Source organism: Manacus candei, unplaced genomic scaffold (assembly GCF_025592945.1).
Source record: "Manacus candei isolate 608988 ecotype Guabito, Panama unplaced genomic scaffold, ASM2559294v1 h1tg000067l, whole genome shotgun sequence".
Classification (NCBI taxonomy): domain Eukaryota; kingdom Metazoa; phylum Chordata; class Aves; order Passeriformes; family Pipridae; genus Manacus; species Manacus candei.
In genome coordinates this window covers 2,061,427-2,083,338 of record NW_026138115.1, presented here as the reverse complement: position 1 = coordinate 2,083,338, position 21,912 = coordinate 2,061,427, and the positions used below count along the sequence as shown (strand labels likewise).

Here is a 21,912-nt window from a genome sequence, read left to right as displayed (position 1 = left end):
GGAAAAAGGGATGAAAAAAGGATGAAAAGGGACAGAAGCAAAACAGGTATGCACAATCTAAAAACACTGACATTGTGACCATGTTTTAGGCCCAGTGAGAAGATGTAGTTTCCAATTTTCTGCGTTGTGTAACACAGAAAGCCAATTAAACTCCCATGTTTGTAATTTGGAGGCAAAGAGGTTCCATGGTGTGCCTGGCATCCAAGGGCAGGGGCTTTCCTCTAATTCTCATTATTCGTGACAAGCTCTGGTTGCATGTAAATAACTCCTACACATCATAATGCTATTATCCAGTAGTGTCTTTTTCTTGCCTTTCAATATCATTGTCAAGTTTATTTATATGGCCCCTTGCTCTTCAGTTAACACCCTTCTAGACATACTATTTTCTTGCTCTATAATTATCTAGCCATTGTAAAGCTGAATTGGCAGACACTATATTGTAATTCTAGCACTTTTAGCCTAATTGGGGATAACCACATCAAGAGAAGATGGTCAGTGACAAATGAGCATTTTTTTCCCTGAAAAATAATACATAGCTGCTGCTTCAATCACTTTTTTGACAGCTTAACATTTTTATATCTTTTTGAATATATATTTCTATGAGGAGAAAGCTATTACCAATATACCACACAAGCATATCCTGTCCACAAATCTGTATTTTTTTTTTTATCATGGGAGATCTTTACAACTCAAGACAGTGTGGGCAACTTTCTGCATTAATTTCAGTAGGTGTGTCCAGTAAGACTGTAGCCTCTCCATCTGGTGAAGCAGGACCAAGAACTGCTAGATGGCCTGTGGGCCACTAGAGGCAACATGAAATATCTTAATGGACAAACCAGAGAAATCACAGACTTCTGGGCTCAGAAGAAACATATGATAGCAGCAATGTAAAAATCTGGCCCTGCTGTCCCTGGGATTAAAGGGTTTTTTTACACTTTCATCTCATTAATGACATATGGGCCTTGGAAGTCATACAAGTCTTATGAAATATGAAATGTGCAATGCCTTGTGGTGACAAATATACAGTGCTGAACGGAGGGTAACAGGGGCCACGTCCCCCGCTAGATCTGTCCAGGCACACGTGTAGCATCCCAGGGGAGAGGCTGTCACCATGCAGGCTGCCCACACCACACTGTCCCACTGGGCATTTGGCCTTCCTTTTCTGTGTCTTTCTTATTAATTCTTTTAGCTGAAGAGATCAGCTTTTGTGAGAAGCAGCTTATTTTGTAGTCTCTTTGTGGGGGTTGATGTGAGCACAGCACCCAGTGCTGGGAGATGCCAGTGCAAATGTTCACCCTGACCAACCCAGTATCCAAGCCACCTCAGATCCCCATGGGCTGTCAGAAGAGACTTCAGATCCTCCAGAAACTTCTTGTGACACCACGAGGTCCACTGGGATGCAAGGAACATCTCAAGACCCTCAATAGTCTCCCTTCTCACCTCAGACCAGCTTCAAAACTCCTTTGGTCTGTGGGAACCCAAAGTGTTTTCAATGAGCCACTCTTCCATTTCACTCATGTTGGTATCTAGGGCAACACAAGAATAAAGGACTCAAATCTTTCATAGGCTTTTAGTCTAAGTGTTTCAACCTACACATCCGTACCTCTCTTAAATATGTTGCTTGTTCCACCTCCAGATTTCTGCATAATCCATCCATCCAATACACCCTATACCAAATATTTTGCCTTGTCATCTCCTTGTAAATAGAGAGTGTCAAATACACAGTCAGCTCATTGGATACAGCTAGGAAAATAGTTTAGTCTTCCCAGTGGAGTAATTAAAGAAATCATCCCAACTAGCCAGTCAACTCTAGTCACACACCTAATCAGCCCGGCTGGAAGCAGGAGGCTTGTGATACACATGCACCGGAAGGGGAAGGACATACAGGACATGTAGTCATATGTGGAGAATTCATGTTTTTGGCATGTGTGTTCTCAAGGATTCAATGGCAGGAATCAGTCTGAGAAAGCTGGTCCTAAATACTTGAAAGCTCTTAAAAGGCGTGTGATGGTACCTCCTGCTAACTGCTTCAGGGAAGGCAAATCCGTGAGTTCAGCTGTGATTGTGTACATTATGTCCCCCACTGACAAAATTGCTATCATACTTTGGGCAGTAACACTACAGCTGCAGTCACTAGCAAGGGGTCTTGCCCACCCAAACAAGAAGAAAGTTATCCATGAAGCTACTTTTTGGCAAGTATTTGCATAGTATTGTTCAAAAACTACTGTTCGCTGTTGTATCCCACCACATGCCTGTTACAAACTCTGAGCAAAAAGGATCTGATAATCCAAAGACTGGAGATTCCTCTTTTCCTCATTTTCTTGAAGTTTCTTTTTGTCCTACTTAGATTTGTGTTGCATGTAAAAAACCCCAAACTTTCCAAAACAAAATATTATGTTGTGACAGTACTCTAACTCAATAACAAGTCTGGAATTTAATTAAAATCTCTTATTTCAGTCCTTCTAGGTATAAGCTAGCAATTCTTGAACTTTTCATGAACTAAAAGTCTTTTTTGAGGAGCCTGGCAGTTTGGCAGAGGAAAGAATGGAGATCAGTAAACTTGAGAAGTGTATTGGCATCATGGTTCTTCCCGCTTCTTCAATTCTTTAAGGAGAGACAAGAAAAGAAACTTGTCTGACTGACAGACAACATTCATTTTTGCTGTGTCCTTGTGGCAATGCAGAAATAATTTCTTATCTTTTTTTCTTTTTTTTTATTATTACTATTTAGTCCTAGGATTTTAATGGGCTTTCTTATTTTTCTTCTTCATCTCCACAGGGAAGAGTATTTCTTTTCCATTTTATTTTCATTTGCCTCACAAAAGGAACTCTTCATATAAGAAAGAGGAAACCACAACAAAACTGTTCATCCTAATGTATTTCAAGCATGGTTCCATGTTTATAGGTGAGACTTAGCTGTGCTTCTTTTATGTGCTTTAATTAAGTCAAAGTGCCAAATACCACCATATCCAATAGAAACCTTTGGCTTGGAATTGTGACTGGAGTCATCAAGGGAAACAAGGAATTCAGTGGAATGAGGTATTCAGTGCACTAATTAGTGTCCAACAGCTGCACTAGAAGTTGGAAAAATGTAATTTTGAGCCTGTGTCTGAAAGGACATGAAATGCTCTTTCCTTTGTGCTCAGCCACACATCCCTGTCCCTTGCTATGTTCACAGCAGGACTCGGAGAGGTGAGGTCAGTTGGATGAGGGAACTGATCTGGCTGACAACTAACCCTAAGGAGAAGAAAACCCAATACAACCAATGCATCTCTGGGATGATGAGGAGAGGACAGCTGGCTGTAACACTACACTCAGGTAAATGGAAAATAACATGTAAAACATCTGATCTAGGATTATTTAATGCTGCGCATCAGAATATTCTGTTAGCATAGAATAAATTCACTACAGAGTTCTCCTGTCTCAGCTCACCAGAAAATTTGTATCTTTAAATTCTCAAACTCAAACACAAACATGTTTCTTCAAAGAGTGAAGTCTGTTTGGAATTCATAAAAAGCATTCCTGTATTATGGGCTTTAATATTTACTTCAACCTTCTGAAGAACTGGAAGAAAATGTTCATTTATCAAACAATTTGGTGCATTTCAGCAGGACAGAGCTGCTTCCATAGGGGTGTCTGTCTGCTGCTGTTAGGACGAGAAAGGCAACAGGTCTCAAAATCCAGGTAGTTTTGTCTGTTTATACCAGAGGTCTCAATTAGGTCAGCGTACCTTGTTTGCCAAAATAGGCTACAGTATGACTTCCAAGCTGACGTTACTAAAACACTGTAACAGAAAGAACAACTGTCTGACTTGTGAACTAAAATGAGGCTTTTCATAACTGCAGAACTACAATACATCCTATTCTTCAGTGACATTCAGATTGGCCACGACATAAAACATCAGGATCACCGATTAGATATCTGCCAGAAAAAGGCAAGCAAACCTCAGGAGAAGATATTTTTCAGTCAGTGGGGCTCATAACTCTCCCCATGGAAGCTGCTCCATTACAAATAGCACTGTTTCCTCTACTAAAGGTATAGTGGAAACATCTCATTTTTATTTAGCTGATCAGACAACCATTTCTTTGCAAACTGGAGTGTGGTATAAAACATTCAAGATGAGGTCTTTAAGAAGTTATACATTTTCTTGGACACTTTTTTAATTTTAGACCTCTGAGTCTTATTACTGTCCAGTCAAAGCTTGCTAGCACTTTGGGAGTGCCAGTTTCTTTAGTGTTTGAAGTGACAGCTACATGAACTGTGACATTTTAAAAGCATGATGTCTGCTAGGCATGTCTCAAAAGTTGTATGTGTTTGTTAAGTCCATAAATCTGCATGCTCACTTGTTGCATTACAGTTTTAAATTCCAACTTTTGCTTCTTTTTTGCCAAAAAAAATGTATATGCCAGTGTTTAATATTTCACTGCAGATTTATTATAACTGGAAGAACTCATGTAGTGTAACACTCTCAGACAGAGGGGGTGTCTATGCTGCAACCTGGAGGCATGACTGCGACTTGAGCAGACAGCAGAGTAGCTTTCGTCTGGCTTGCTGGGCACTGATAACGACGCAGTCATGGCAGCAGAAGGCTGAATAACCTACGGAGATCTGTGCACCTCTCCATCGCCTCCAAGTGCTCTGAGGCTGCTAGTTTCAAGCTAGGTTGGAGACCTTTCATGAACTGCAGTCCCCTTGGGTTTCTACATGCGGATAGACAAATGGAAAAGGGTATGGACAATGGAATATATGGATATAGAAAAATGGAAAAATATGCTTTTCCATTAATATTCAAAGTATATTAAAAGATATTTTTTATAATAGCCAATGGCTATTATGGCTGTCAGATGAATGAGTCTGGAGTTTCAAAAAAAGGTCAGAAACCAAAATTCTTACCCATTTTTCCTTAGACCAAGGGTCTTCAAGGATAAAGATGAGTTCCTCTTGCAGATTAATAAATGGCTAAAATAAAAGGTATTAAAAAATCGTTGTGAATGTGAACAGAGAAAATGTCCCCCAAGGACTGTGAGAACCAAAACAAATGCAACTTCTGGCCAAGAAGTTCCCAAGCCACAGGCTGGTATAATATGGAAAATATGTATGGAAAATATGTACAGAAAATATCACAGTATAACACCTGGTTCTTTCCCTAAGCCTCCACAAGCCACTGTCAGAGAGTCAGGGCTGTGGGCAAGATACATTTCTGGTCTGATTCAATATAGTTTCATTCTTGTGAAAAATCTAGAAAAAACATTTTTCATTTCCCCACTAAAGAAAATACCCACAAGGAGTTGTCTGAAGGAGTTGTTCCTGGAGTTGTTCTCCTTGAGCAGACTCAAAAACTACTTAGAAAATAGAACTGGGTCTCATTCTGGGTTGTCCTCTGAAAGTGTCAGCTCTGGGTTTCACAGCAGTCTAAAGAGAAATGTGATCCAGGGGTCAGAGGAACACAATCACAGTGCTCATTTTCCAGTGAGTAAATGCACAGTGTCCCTACATCGTGAATCCCTGATGCTGTTTTGGCTACCCAGTCTTTAGCAGGATGCGTCAGAATTCAAAAGGGAAAGGTAACAAGAATATTGGAGAAAAGTCCATGGAGGGCAGTAAAAGACAAGGATGTTTTGAACTTTCATACATGGAAGGAATCAGAGGAAAAAGTACTTTGAGTGAAAAGAAATTACAAAAGTGTATTGGGGTGGCTAAGATGAGGAAATAGAGTAGAAATGTGCAAAATCACAAATGCTACAGAGGAAGTAGATAGCAAAAGCTTCGATCTCCTGCAAGGTAAAGGAGAAAAGGAAGTCAAATCTACAGCCTTGGGAACAGGGTACAAAACAAAAATATGTGGTAGGAATGTAACCTCAAGCTCCAGGAGTCCACAAGATATGAAGTGCCACAATCAGATCATTTACCAAGAAGGACAACTTCACTTACTCCATTGCTTATGTCCTTTCCTCAGGCACCTACAGACCACTGCAAAGGTCCATCCTGGGCAGGATGGCCGTTCAATCTTGTCTGTTCTGACATTTCTATGTAGTTCACTCCCTAAACAGAATGGCTTCCTCCATATATATTTTTTCATTTCTAGTAAACAACTTTCCAGTGAGATGAAGTGACAATGAACCATTCAAATAATGGTGATCTATAAGAGTGACAGATCTAGGATCAAATAAGATATATTTTTTTTTACATTGTTTGAACAAGCAGTTATTTTCTGGAGCACAGTAGGAACCAGAGTGGGTGCTGCTCTATTAGCTCTAGAGTACATCTGCAATTTTGTATATTTAATAGGAAACATGCTTCACAGAGTGGATCAGACCAGTACTCTACTGTCTTCTTCAGTAGCTATTCCCAGAGGCTTCACAGGAAGGTACAAGACATCCCATAACAGACCACTGGGAAATAATTTATTCATAAGAAAACCATCTCCTTAGCTCATTTTGGTTAATGATGTCCTCCCTACTTTGAAGGTTGATACCTTTTCCACTTTGGACCTCTTATTATTCATATAAATTCCTAACCCTGCAGAGTGGTTGGCCTCAGTAATACTTCCTGGCAGAAAGTTCCACAGGTTAATTATGTGTTAATTATTTCCCATGTTCCCTTTAAAATACCTGCATCCAAGTCAAAGAAAATCCTCACCTCCTTTTCGTTTCAGTAGACTCAGGGGCTCTCAGGCCTTGGCAGTTGGGGGTGGCATTGACAAGGTGGTAAGGAATCCAGCTATTCATGTAGTTTACATTAAATGGAGCTACTCCAGCTGCCCTTGTTTTTGATAGAGATCTGAGCACTGTAGAGATTTAAGGTTCCCCACAGTGATCCATCACATCTCTAGACACAAACAGAGCTGCATTCTGGGATGTGCAGCTCCCCATGGAGCATTCTTCCACACAAACAAAGAAGGCATTGTGTGCGTGTTATTGTGTGCGTAGTGGGTGGGGAAGGTGGTGAGTGGGGAGAGAGCCTCAGCACACAGACTGATACTTGCAGAAGTATTGAGTAAAGTACTTCTATCTGACCCCCAAAGTAAATTGCTAAACACTTGTTTGTGTCTGACATGAACACGATGAGCTGGTGCTTTGATCCGTGCCCTCGAACAGGTTCGGCTTCACACCACACCTACTTTGACCCACTGTCAATCATTCCCAGCTCTCTCCCTCACCCACCCATTGTCATCCATTTCCAATGTGTTTTTTGTGGCCATGGGGCCATATACAGACACAATGGCTCAGTAAGTAACCTGAGCACCAGGTCAGGAGCTGGTCCTAGTGATGCTCCCATGGCTGTGTGACAAGAGAGGCAGGTTAGGAACACACAGCTGGTGGTCTCACAACAGCTCGCAACCAGAGGCAGGGGAGACTGGTGTCAGCCTGTGCTTCCCCCACCTCCAGTAGCCCTGCCTTCTCCCTCCTGTTGATGCCAGTGCTCCCAAAGTTATGGAGTAGGTCAGATGAGGAACCTGATCCAGCTTAAAGCTAATGTGAGCTTAAAACAGTAAAATACCCAAGGACAGGCTGTGATGAAAATATTTCCCTTGCCTCGATCGCTGTGCAGGCTGCAAACACTGCTGCTGGGGTGGCAGGGGTGGGAATACACTGTTTTGAGGGCAGCAAAGCAAGGTTGGATGTCAATCGACACAGTGGTTAGATTACAGGGACTTAAAAATCATAATTTTTTCACCTCTTAGTCCTTACATTTGGGAAACTCTAAACATGCTTCTGACACAGCCAGCAGCCTTGGGTTTGCACAGCATGCTGTGCACAGATGCTGGTCTGTCAGTGAGGCCAAGCGCTCCCAACACAGGCTGTGTTGATCCCATGTGCCCTTCCCGGCACAGGGGCAGGATGTGAAGGGGAATGTGAGATCCAGCAGGAGGCCAGATAAGGGAGCCTTGCAAAGAAAATGAAAACAAGCAGTATAAGGGGGTTTAGGGACATGAAATCAGAAGTGGACGAGGTGAGGGAGAAGCAGGTTTGCTTTCCAGAGTACACAAACTTTATCACAAGAGTTCTGAAACGTTGTGTGTTCACTGGGCCTCTACCTCTGGGGACAGTAGCTGCTAGGACATGGTGGGAGGTGACATTTCATAGACTGGAGCCTCTCACCCAGGTCTGAGAGACCAGACAAACACAATGGCCCCGCTAGACAGGATGGACATTTTTTTGCAGACCAGAACACCAAAGCTATTATAGCTGTGCTTAATGTCACCAGCGTTTCAGTCTTATCTTAATGGATAGGAAGGCCCTATTTTTAGAATCAGTCAAGAATCTAAGAAGATCAGCTCAAACAAAAGTTTCCTTCAGCATTCAGATTACATTGCTCTGACTTCAAGGAAATAGAATAAACCCAGAGACCACAATTTCAAAATAGAAACACAAAACCAGGGATATTTTAGGATATAATTTTCACAGGTCATGGAGTGCCTGACGGATGTGCCTGAATGTGTGCTAGCATCAGAACTGCTGGGTCCTCACCCAGTAGCCATTTCCTTCCATATTTTCAGATGCGGAATATTTTTTCCATAGTGATACATTAAGGAGGACAGCATAGGGACAAGGACTGTTGGCTGTGCACCTACTGGAGCTTTCCTAGGTAAAGATGCAAGGACAAATTTACCCATTCAAGCTTTAAAGACAAAGTCTGAAAACCTGGCCTTTATTCTTTCCCTCTGTAAATGTTGGGTTTTCCTAGCAAGCTAAAAATTATGGCAACTAAATACTTTGGGGAGAACAGTCATTAAGAACAGTATAAGCACTTCTGCTACACCTTGGCATTAGCAGTGACTGCACTGTTTTCTTTAGAAGCTTCTGAGTGGCAGGAAAGTGGATATGAAAAAGAAGAAATAGTTAGAAATTGTACAATATTCAAGCAGAATGTAATAATGTTAAATTCCATTTTAAAGCTCCTAAACTACTTTTAAAACAACAAAAAAAAGGGACTGATTTACAACCTGCTTCACAGCTGAAGGGTGGAGTCCAGTAGGATTATTTGCCTTTGGATATGCTAGTAAAATAACAAACCTATATTAATCCAGTCTTGAACATAACTGCCAACGTTTTGAGTGTGTCCGTCTGTTAACAGTATAGCAAAACAGTCAAACCAGACTTTATTTTTAAAAGGAATAAAAAGATGAAGGCACCACTAAGACAGAAGTCAGTTATTCATTATAATGCTTTTTGCAGCAGAGCTTCACTTCAGAAGCTGGAGAGCTGGTGGTTTTCTCTGTTTTGTCATCAGATGGCTTGACATGCAACTCACAGATAAGCAAGTCATGTACACACATATGTAGTGTGTGTATATATATAGATGTGTACTAAAGATTGAATTAGTAAACCTTTTTGCTTGGGGAAGAAGCATGAGGTATAGACACACGTTTCAATGCACAAACAAAATCATATTTTGTTCTTGGTTCATTGGCACCCTGGTAGAATAAGGTCACCAGTTATGTACCCTCTTTTGACCAGTTTACCCCAATGTCATTAGCTAATGGGCGTTAAGCAGGAAAGCAACTTCCTTCAAAGCTATTGAACTGAATAAGCATGTTTGAATTGAAATATTACATAGTGGGGCACAATCGTGATTGGCCAGCAAAAGGGAGGAGAGTTACCTAATATCAGCAGCTCCCATGTTATTCTGCCCTGTAGGAAGAGATGAACTGCCAGAGCTATGTGACTGTGAGCAACAGATTGGTTCAGCAACATCTCTCTGCAAAATTCAGCTGATCAGACCACGGTGCTAACAGGCTTGCTTAAAATTGCTACCAGATTGACAATTATTCACATCACAGACACTATTACAGGGACTGAGTCGAGATGTCTCTTATGGAAACCATTACAGAGCAAACTGTTGGGCCCTATCTTCTCTATGTAAATGAACTGAGCTTGACTGACTCAGACGAGGTTCTCCTTTTAACACGAGCAAAGAATGTGACCCTCCTGTTTCAAACCCTCCAAACACGCCAAAACTGTCACCTTTGAGGGCTGAGTGATCGAGGTTTGCTCTTTGCATCCAAAACGGTTCCTTCAGCAAGTCCTTCAAAATAGGCAAAACAAGATAAATTGAAATATTCTAACCCATAGTTAAAAGAAAATTAAATAATAAAAAAGACAGACTTACAGCAAGAGAAAAGATTGTGCTTGATTCTTAGTGTCAAATTCTTCCTCAGTGAGAAGTTTAACTTTTGTCTATTTGGCATGTAGTTGCAGACAGAATGGTGGAGACTCAGGCCTGCCCCAACACCAGTACCTAGCAGCTCTTACAAGACACACAATATGAGGAAAACACCTTTCTGTGACACGCTGAGATCTTGAATAACCACGTTGCTTATTCCCCTCACCATCACTACTAGTTTGTGACTAAATTTTAGCACCCAAAGATGACAGTAGCAGTTTTTCACTGTGCAGATTACTCTGAAAATAAGTGAGGAAACCTTCCCTTCACAATGTAACTCCAAAGACAAAAAGCAGAAGTCTAAGGGCATAAGCACATGCAGTTTTAAAATAAAACCATTTTTTATAACAAACTGCTGACCTACACATCTGTTCCAAAAAGCACTTTTTGGACATCCCTCATTGTCCATGGCAGAATAGGCACATTTTGGGTTGAAGATGATTGCTATGACCGTGCTTTTGTTTTGCTTCATTGTACAGAGAATAAGCCCTCCACCTCAACACCATTCTTCAGTTAGCTTTCTGCTGATACATCCCCATTAAATCCATGATGACACTGACACCCCAGCTAGCTATCTCAGTCAGCTTCAAAATGACAGTTCTCATTTTAATGACAAAAGTTTATAATTACATGATAATTATCTGTGACTTGGGCTTCTGTGCACTGCCCTCACATAAAGCAAAATGCACATGCTTCTGATTATACTGAAGCCAACGGGACTGCTGGATCAGTGGGCCGAGGCCAAAGGTATGAAGTTCAACAAGACCAATTGCCAAGTCCTGCATTCATTCACAACAACCCCATGCAACGCTACAGGCTGGGGGCAGAGTGGCTGGAAAGCTGCCCAGTGAAAAAGGACCTGGGGGTGCTGCTTGACAGGAGGTGAACATGAGCCAGCAGTGTGCCCAGGTGGCCAAGGTGGCCAATGGCATCCTGGTTTGTATCAGAAATAGTGTGCCCAGTGATTGTCCCCCTATACTCAGCACTGGTGAGGCCACACCTTGAGACCTCTGTTCAGTTTTGGGCCCCTTGCTACAAGAAAGACACTGAGATGCTGGAGCAAGCCTAGAAAAGGGCAACAAAGCTGGGGAAGGGTCTAGAGAATAAGTGCTATGAAGAGTGTCTGAAGGAGTAGGGGTTGTCTAGTCTGGAGAAAAAAAAGCTCAGGGGAAATCTTATTGCTCTCTACAACTGTCTGAAAGGAGGTTGTAGCCAGGTGGGGATCGATCTCTTCTCCCAGGCAACTAGTGACAGGATGAGAGGATATAGCCTCAAACTGCACCACGGGAGGTTCAGGTTGGACATCAGGAAGAATTCGTTCACTGAAAGGGTTGCCAAGAATTGGCACAGGCTGCCCAGGGATGTGGTGGAGTCACCATCCCTGGAAGTGTTTGAGAAATGACTGGACATGGCTCTTAGTGCTATGGTCTAGTTGACAAGGTGGTGATTGGTCAAAGATTGAACTTGATGATCTTGGAGGTCTTTTCAAACTAAATGATTCTGTGATTCTGTGACTCTCACCATCAGTATCAAAGGATCAGGATTTCAGTCCATACTGTAGTTTATTCCATATCCCTGTCTAAGCAAATTACTTAGCAAGCCATTTAACAATTTATTGCTTTTGGAAGAGTTACTTATTTCCCTCTGGCTTTGTTTTCTCCTCTGACAGGGATAACACTCAGAGCTTGATAAACTATAATTAGCAAGTTTCAAACACACTTCAAGATCTAGAGATAACAGCACGCTACAGGTGCACAATGTGTTTATTCTTAACATTTCAGGCCAGTGGTCCCTGACCTAGGAGCTGCAAAGCTATAGCTTACAAAGCTGGGTTGCAAGTTCATTGGAAGTACAAATGGCGAGTTAGTGCTCACAAGTAGAAACTGTGACATGAATCCAGAAGTGGTATTGAGACTGAGGTCATGAACCTGTTAGTGAATCCAGAAGAAAGGTCTCTCCGTTTTACTAGTTCCAGAACAGCTTAAAATAGCATGCTTTTTGCTGATAAATATATTTCCACTCAAGGCTGCAATGCAAGGTCTCACAGACCTGCTTTTCTGTTGAGCTCTCCCTCAAGAACAACAACAGAAAGTTCTGCCTACGCCAGTGATCTACTCAATTAGATTTTACTTCAATATGTGTTAAGAGATTGGAACAAGATTTTACACAAATGTTCACCCCCCCCAAAAAGCCTTAACAGACTCAAACCTATATTTCCCAGGGGTATACATCATCTGAATAATAATAATAATAATAATAAAAAGTCTCTGGGACATACTGTGAATATCAGTTTGGCTACCAGCTTTATTACATGGAAAACTTCCCGGCAGGTGGTTGTAATCCTTCTAGAAAACATCAGGGCTGGATCAGCAGTGCCTTGAGGAGTTAGGTGCCCATCTCTTACTGGATTTACACTGTGATAATCTAAGCACAAAACCATTGTTTCTTGGGTTACTTCATTAAAAAGCTGACATTTTGGTTCATGAAGCCACATCTAATCTAAGCTCCTGGTTTGCAGTCTGTTGATTTTCTGGGTTTTTCAGTGGTAAAAGACCATTGTCTTCAGATTTTACAAAGCTTACTGGTTCTTCCTGGGCACTGGACTCTGTCCTAAAAGCGTATTTAATTTTTCAGGAACATTATGTTCTAGAAAATGTTTTTTGTAAGGCAATAAAAAAAATAAACAAATCCCCCCCCCCCAAAGGGTTTTGATTTGTCAAATATAATTTATACCCACATAAGATTAATTCCTTAAAATAAATACTGAAACCTCAGAGAGAGCCCTTGTTTGGGTTTGCAAAGGGAAAAAGTGCCGTGTAAATGGGAGTGGCGGTTCGCTGCAGCCCGAGCCCCACTGGTACCCTCAGAGAGCAGAGCAGCAGACCGAGGTTTTTACTGGCCTCTGTTGTGTCTGTTGAACTGTTGCTCCGTCTTTAGTGAAATCTCAAGCAACAGAAATCCTCTATTAAAACCACCTGCGCGGCTTTGTCAGCCGAGCTCCGTGCTGTCAAATGACTTAGCTTCTTAAGCCAATACAAGTCATTAAGAAGAAGGTGAATTAGAGATTTAGACGTTGCCGATAGTAACTATCTCTGATCAATTGATATCTTCCTCTGATAAAGCAGCGCTCCCCGGCCGACCCCCTTCTCTGCCTCATCCATGCAGACCCCAACCACTGGATCTAATTACGGGTGAGGAACACCAGGCCCTCGTCAGCGCTGAAAGGCCATCAGTAGGCCTATCCATTAATAACTCTCCTGTGCGCTGTACATTGTAATTGTCAGACTGCAATTTACAGTAATCCTCCAATGCAAAAACTTAAATAGCTGCAGCTGATTTGAAATTCATACAACCAGTTGAAAGAGAGAAAAACAAGATGCACGGGTTAAAAGGCCAAATTGTGCAAGTGTGTGCGCTGAGTGACAGACATTTTAGTACTAGCCTGGGACTATATTTTAAAAGGTCACTGAAAACTTTTGGCTTGGGCCCTCTGACAAACAATGAACTTTCCATATATTTATTTGCCATCTCTTTGTTTTTACAGCAAGCAGAATAAATGAGTTAAATGACGTTGTGCGGGTCTGCACATTGTCAGCACAGGTTATAAGTCATTATTAAACTCCATCAAATCAGACCAAACCCAGTCTAGGCAATGAGACTAAAAGTTATTTGCATTCCTTCTGTCATAAAAAATCATATCCCCTTACCCAAGACTTTCGTTTCTTTATTAAATGCAGCCACAAGAGTATTTCAGGTCTGGCAATGTGAGCTCAGGAAAATCTACTCTGTATAACTCAGTGTAACAGCTTAGAACCGATTCCACTAAAATGTCCCAGTTGAGTGTATCTGGGCACTCAATCAAGATACACATATTACTTTTAAATAAGATTAGCCTTTATATTTTGCTGCTTAAGTTAAAACTTTTCATGTCATTCTCTCATTTTATGTAAACTCCAACATAATTCTGTTTTAGAGAATACTTCAAACAAATTAAAATCCTCAACTTGAATGTGTCTAGAAAAACTTGCCTAATAGCATAGCAAGCTGTTTGGTGACACTAAAACACTTTTAAATAAGATGAATTTTCCCTGCGTTGCCCTGGCTTTGTAATTACTGCTGCTGAACAGAATACGCCTTTGGTTACAATGGCAAAAGCAGCGGCTTGCGCTCTGAAACTTATTTGACAAATAACTTACAAGTGACCTGCAACATCTGTTTAAAAAATCGTCCTTTCGTATCTGCCTCAAGTCGAGTTCAGCATTAATTATGAAATGCAAACATATCATCTGGGGCCAAGGGCAGCTTTTACACATACAGGAGGCACGGTGTGGGGAGGGGGGAGGGCTGCAGGCGCCTTCCTTATGCCAGTCAAGGGGAAAGAAAATATTTAAGTAAGACTCCATCCCAGCTACCAGCCTCTAGTGTCGTGCTAGTGAGATCCAGTGACACACAATGATGGGCCTGATCTAGTGGTGCTGAGCTCCTGGGTGCTCAGAAAGGCATGAGCCATGGTGGGACAGGACTTGGAGAGGTGTGCGGTGATGACCAGGACCCTCGGCCGCTCTGGACATCAGCTGGAGCAGTGGGACCACCGCACCTCCAAGACCTGGCCATGAGCTTTACTCATCTGGAAGGTGCCAGCAATGGTTACAGAAGTGTGTAAGTCATGTCAACTCCTTCAGAGCTGCAAACACCTACTTGGCAAGTAAAGGACTCTACACTTCAAAGAACACCAGCAAAAGGTTTTCATAAAACTAATGACAATCTGGTTTACACTCACAAAATCCTATCATGATGGAGAAGATGTTCTTCAGTCTCTAAGTTTAAAGCTCTCCTCAGCCCTACCTCTCAATAGTTTACTACTGTGCTGCTTGGTGTAATATCAGCTCAGGTAGAGATTTAGCTCATAGTACAAAAGCAGATGGAAGAATGAAATACAGCACTTCTCTTTTCTTCATAGACAGGAAAATTTTTTTTATAAGTCTTTTTTATATGGAAGTCAGTAAAAAATAAAAATAAGAAATTCCGACCGTATGTAATCCTGAATTACATTATTTTGGATCTGATTTAAAAGCTATACAACAAGGTTTCACTCAAATAACATGTGCAGTACAGATATCCCTTCACATCAATAAATATAAATAGTGTAACTATTGAATATAAACTTTTAGAGAACTATTTCATTATTGCAATCAAAATAGGCTGCTTCTAAGCTATGTGGAAGCACATGTAAAATACAGTTGAACAATACCAAAAATATTGATTTCTGCAGCTTTAAAAGATATTTGCTTGTAAGAGATCAAAGGGAGATCTAAAAGTTAACTTGTGCAGGTCTCTTTTCTCTCTGCTGCTTTTTTCATTTACCTTCTTATACATGAACTTAATCAGCAACCAAGCTCAGCCACCAAGTGATAATATTTCTGTAGTTAATTGTAGCATATTGGAGTCTAGTAAGGAATATTATTAAACTGTCCTATAATTCATATTTTGTGTGAAAAACTGGGACTTGAAAAACACCTGCCCAAACAATTCATAAACACACTGCACAGCAAATACCTATGGTAATTCACTGGATTTACAACCGTCATATTATATTAAATATACAGTATCAAAATTTATCACCTATTACACAGATTCCTGTTTTAATAATATCTTGTTCTTGTACAATTGCACCTTCTCTCCCAAAGGGTCCCAAAGCACTTTAAAATCATACATACAGGAATTGCTTCATTCACTGTGGAAATACAGCTGCCTCTGGGGTGGAGTGAGGGTTAGGGGAGGAGAGGAATTGTGCACAGCCATTATAAACACTGACAGTCGAGAGAGATGGCTGGGGACGGGGAGCAGAGAAACTTATACCAAAGTCTCAGGAGCATCGTATAAAAGGCATAATCACAGTTGCAGGTGAGGGAGGTGCACAGGCAGCTGTGGCAGAACACAGCACAATTCGGAGCATTTCTGACCTAACCATCACTGGTGAGCAGTCCTGACCCAGGGCCAGCCTGCAGCCTTCAGCTCCCACCCTCAGGCAGTGGGTCACAAAAACCGATGAACCTCCCTGTGGTGCAGCTGCTGAGGGAGTTGAGCTGAAGGCTTGAAGGCCCTCTCTCCAGTATCCACAAACTGCATTGCCCAGATTCCCCAAAGATAACCCCAGCTGTGTTTCCAAGAAAATGGGAGCCCACTGGCTAGATACCTCTGTGGTGGGCAACTAGGTGAAATTGTACAAAAATAATGCAATATTGGAAAAAATCAGGCAGATGCAGGGATTTTTGCTAGGCCATTGACTGGGTCAGAACTTGGCTGTCAAAGATTGCTTTTACCTACACCATTGAAAAATGTTTGTGCTCCTCAGTTGACTCCAATCGCAGCTTCATCTGCTTCCTCATATTTGCCATAAGTGCCAAAGTAGTCCCCTGTGCCCTCATATCAGCCTCAAATCTCTTCAGCCTCATCTCATCAAGGACCTTTTCAGAACCTCTTTGATCACGGCAAGGAATCAACTTCTTAACATTAGGTTAGATTTAGCTTTACAAGGAAATCAGTCAAAAGCTTAAAAGTGTCCTCTGAAAATCACAACCAATGGGCTTACTCCTGCCTATTAGACTGCAACCAGAGAACTAATCTAACCTGCTTCTCTTCAGTTTGAGACATATCCTGGTGAAGACTCAGGGCAGAGATGTTTTTTCAAAAAAGCCAGAAGATCATGCCAATGTGGTGATGAGGAAATGTAGCTCCAACGTGGGGTTGAGGAAGTGTAAGCAATCATGACAAGATGAAAAACAGGAGAGGATTTTAAGCTGAGTGATGTCAGAAGGCCACAACTACAGTCCTACCTCTAACAGCAAAACCAGTTTCCCACCTACAAAACATGACTCTACCATGCCTGCTGCCTGTGGTGTGGCTGGTTCAGAAACTGTACCTTTACTGTTGGCACAGCAAACAGATCACAGCTCTTCTCACCACAAACTTGCTTTAGATGCAAGGCACAGCTTTCACTACTGCAGTTAAGACACGGAGCTCTCACAGTTGAGTCACAGACTCTTCAGGATTTGTTTTAGACATCAGAGGACTAAGTTCAGGGATACTTGAAGCTTAAAGTTTGTTGGAAGTGGCAAAAACTGCTAAGTGATTTCTGCAGTACCCAGTGACCAAGGTCAATCTCTGCTTATTGCAAGGTTCTGCTTCAGTTGGTCTCTTCTTCCCTGTCCCTTCCTCAAGTCCCACTGCCACCCTAAAATTTGATGTCGGAATATGCAAACTCTGGTTCTGCCTGTTTCCACCACTGCCCAGCCCTCCCTCATGCTGCTCACCCCTTTCTGGGGAGCTGATTTATGTGCTGGATTGCCCAGGTCTGTTCCCTTTCGTCTGTATATTTGAAATGTCTCTGAATCTTGGCATTTCTTCCAAAATATTTCCAGTCTACAACTTTCTCTATTTGTTGATAGATTTCAGGTGTTTATGCAGGTCCCCCATCACTCCTTGCCTCAACCACTGCAGTTTCTTGGATTTCCTGACACACATCCACGCACCATATCCTATACAAAAAGCAGCTGCTTTATATCTAGCATAGACTATGTACTCACATCTAGTTTAGTTCCTACAGCCCATATGCCACAAGGCTCTGCTGCATTTATTTAGATGCTGCATTAAGTAACCCTTCACCTTAGCTAACCTGCCAATACACCAACATTACTTTGCAAGAAACCTTCTACAGAGGTTGCTGTATGATTATTTACAGTAATTCAGCAGCTTGCAACTCTAAGTAAAATAAGGAGTTCCCTTGCAATGTGCATGCATAAGGATGTGTGTTTGATTCAGCCCTGCAAGGTGGATGGGGAAGGTCTGACCTGCCCTTCTCCTCTGCCTTGCTGTACCTGCTGAGGAGAGTGGCATTCTTTGGGAATTCAGCCTTCCATGGTAGGCAGTGCTCAATGCTCCACACAGGAACCCTTCTGATTCACAGATTCCACAGAAAGGCCAACTTTTTAAAGCCCAGCAAAGGTCCAGAAAAAAATGGTTCCTAAATCGTCCATAGTTCACTTTCCATCTCCACCACTGGCAATTTCAACACCATTGTTGAGGCAGTGTCCCAGGAACTTCTGCCCTTGTTTTAAGCGAGGTTTTTGCTGGCACAGCCCTGCACAGCAGCCAGTTGGCCAGACAGGGAGTACAGCTGCCTATGCCATGCTTGTTTGTATAATGAGATCTCTTTTGCCTGGAGCATATCTACTATGTAAAGCTGGGAAAAAGGTGATGAGTGTTGCTGGCAGGAACATAATGCCCTGCTATTCTAGCTAGAATCACCCCGAAAGCAATAATTTCTTAACTTAAAATTGGTGCTGCAAAATGGTATTAATTGCTATAATTGTGTGAGAATAGGGTAGATCTTAAAACAGGCAGAGAAGCTGTGGATGTCCAGTCCCCGAAATTGTTGAAGGCCAGTCTGGATGGAGCTTTGAGTAACCTGTTCTAATGGAAGGTGTCCCTGACCATTGTGGGATAGGGTGGAACTAGGTGATCTTTAAGATCCCTTTCATTCCAAGCCATTCTATGACTCAATAATCCTAACTATCAAGCTGCTGAGGCTCTACTGGATTCAGGGAGGGTTTTGTTCAGACACCTGGGTCTTGTCTAAAGTCAGGTGACTGGAGAATGAATACACAACAGCAAAAATTACTGATTTAAGTGGCTGAAGTATAAAAACATGGAAGTAGGTGCCTATGCTCAGCAAGATCTGTGTTCACTGCCCCTTTTTTGCTAATGATGGTAGTTGTGAGACAGGCAATGCATACAACCATAGCACTGCTCCTCTCTCTACACTGCTGTATAAATAAGAAACTAAGTAAAGTTAAAAACCTTACCCTAAAACTGATGCCAAAGAGCCATTCAACTTCTTCAGTAAAACCTGCTTTTTTAAAGGAATATATAATTGAGGACTGATCTGGTGATCCTGCTGTCCCCCTGTGGAACTCAGTGCTTCAGTTAGGTAAGTCCACAACTTAGCCCCAGTTTATTGCAAATGCTGGAACAGCTGTAGAGTTTGTACTCCTCTGCTTCAGTTCAAGTGGCAGTAGAGGGGATCATCCTCACTTTGGCAAAAGATGAGAGTGACTCTGCAATAACTTGTGATTCCCTGGCCATTCTGTAGCCTGATGAAATCTCCTCTTCTTGTTCCACCATTTTCCCTGGAAGAACATTTCCGGCTTCAGGGTACCATATGGGATCCCATGTGGGATCCATGTCATCAGCTGAGTGCCAGCCCCAGGTTGGGGAGGAATGGGCCTCTTCCTCATTCAGCTCACCTCATTTTGAAAGGATGATCTAAGGGCAGGAAAACCAAATAGTGCCCTGCAGCTACTGATGTGGCTCCACTGACAGCAAAGAAATGGCGGGAGTTAACCCAGGTCCTGCTGTCTGCAGAGTGCACACCTGAAATAGAATCATCATAGAATCAGAGAGTTATTTGGGTTGGAAAAGACCTCTAAGATCATTGAGTCCAACCATTAAACCAGCACCACCACATCCCCAAGTGCCACATCCACATGCCTTCTGAACGTTTCCAGGGATGGTGATTCCACCACTTCCCTAAGCAGCCTGTTCCAATGCCTGACCGTTTTCAGTAAAGAAATCTTTGCTAAGATCCAATCTAAGCTTCCTCTTGCACAACTCAAGGCCATTTCCTTTAGTATTCCTGTCTCTTCTTATTTGACAGGAGAGACTGACCTCCCACCTGGCTACAACCTCTTCAGGAAGTTGTAGAGAGCAATGAGGTCCTCCCTTAGCCTCCTTTTCTCCAGGCTAAATGCCCCTCAGCTGCTCCCTGTAAAACTTGTGCTCCAGACCCTTTACCAGCCCTGTTGCCCTTCTCTGGACACACTCCAGCACCTCAATGTCTGTCTTACACAGTCAGCTGAAGCATCGTAGATACCAATAAAAGCCCTAACGAAGACTGACTGTGTTCCGCCCCTCTAAATTTTGCCCATGTGGCAGAAGAAAATAAGCAGCTGGATATTCACTGCAGTAGGTGGGTTATCTCAGAAGTAGGCAGCTGGTCAATGTGCCACACTTTATTTAAGAGCCTGAAAGAAGCAGAATAGCAGAGGCTGCCTTTGCACATCAATGTTTCTCACCTTTTGCTTGACATCTGGAATTTACACTTGTGTCTGAAGGACTTTTGTGTTAAGTTCGAACACATACAAGCTACAGAGCCCAAGTGGATGTCTTCCCAGTGACTTCAGAGAGCTGGACAGGAACTCAAAACTACAGGAAATTTTCAAGTTAACAGAAGAAAATTACTTCAATTCAAAAATAAGCATAAGACTTCCAGTAAAATATACATAAAAAGTAACGTTGAAAAAATAGTGTAAGTCGGATAAGTGGAGATGGTTAAGCAGCAAAGTAAATGATACTGTTTCCATAAAACTGGGAAGGTCCTTGGTTATTTTGCTTACCAAAATGTTCACATTCTACAATAGGAAAGACCTAATCACAGCTACGAGGAAAATAAAACCTCCTTACATGTCACTAGTGCCTGTGTCCACTGACATGGAGATTTCCTCTAAGGAATAGATCCTGCACCTGGACTCTGGCAGCAGCATTAAGGAAAGCCCAGACAAGCTCTAAACCTGCTCCTCTGTTTCTGGACCTGAAGTTATGATTAACTTTGTTACTACCTCTTTTCAGGACAAGTGTATTCAAAAACTTATTCCCTTCATTTTTCAAACGCCTTTTTCTGTATAGTTTTACTTAAGAAGAATAGCAGCTAACCAAACCCATCTTCATTCTATTGAGGCAACTATGGAACACATTCTTGTAATAAGGAGATGAGAAACTACTACCTGTAGGCTCTTCCTCAGATAGCTCCTATAGAGTGAACACTGAGGTTTGTCAGAAGGATTAAAGGTGGCTATCCTGAAAATTTGTATCTTGATGTTATAGCCTTACTAAAGCTTATTATTCCTCTTTTCAAGTCAAGACTCATGTTTCCTTGAGGGTCAGGAAGAACTCAAGTCATTGCTACATTCCTAAATTAAAAAAAAAAAAAAAGGATATTTTACACTATACAGTTTCAACACCATTACTATTAAGCTGTACTCAAAATCTACAGGAAGGAGGTGATGCTCCCACACTGGCAAAAAAATGTGGTCACCTGCCTTTGAAGCAGAACCTTTACTGATTTGACACTTTGACTTTCTGGAGAACTCTGGCTGCTCCTCTAAGTCCCAGAAAAAGGGACTGTGCCCACCAGCAGCTCAGCAGGCTTTTCTCTATAACCTAAGGCAAAATGTGTAGTAACAGTTAACCACTGCACATGTCAAGCTACTGACTGCTACACTGTGAAGTTTTCAGAAAGGAAAACTCCTGATCTTTGTCTGGCAGGTCTGCCTTGTCTCCACAGATACATGACACTGGTGTGCCAGTCAGAACACTCTAAAAACACACTTTCAATATTCAGGGTAAGTGAAATATTAATGGAAAACAAATAGAAAAATAATTAAAACCGATGTCATTAATGCTGAGACTATTAGCTAATATGAACATGTTATTCTTAAAACATGTGCCGATTGTGCAAACCTGTGTTACTGAACCCTTGTGCTCTGGGGCCTCCCAGCTCCCACAGACATTTTGCAGGTATAATGGTCAACACAGAGATCAAATCGTACCACGTACACCATCATTTTTAACCTGAGTGTCCCTTAAGAGTCTTCACATAGCTATGAAGACAGTTCATCCATCAGAGAAA

General features: G+C 41.9%; 1 protein-coding gene across 4 annotated transcripts in view; it reads right to left on the bottom strand.

Moving 5' to 3' along the window:
- Positions 1-4,557: 4,557 nt before the first annotated feature.
- DICER1 (dicer 1, ribonuclease III) overlaps positions 4,558-21,912 on the bottom strand; it is an 81,949-nt gene continuing 64,594 nt past the window's right edge. For all 4 annotated transcript variants that reach the window (XM_051806427.1, XM_051806428.1, XM_051806424.1 and 1 more), the window contains 2 exons: positions 4,893-4,958; positions 4,558-4,699 (listed from right to left, as the gene is read on the bottom strand). In XM_051806427.1, coding sequence (XP_051662387.1) covers positions 4,573-4,699; positions 4,893-4,958 — 193 coding nt within the window. In that variant the 3' untranslated portion in view covers positions 4,558-4,572. The remainder of the gene's footprint in view (positions 4,700-4,892; positions 4,959-21,912) is intronic.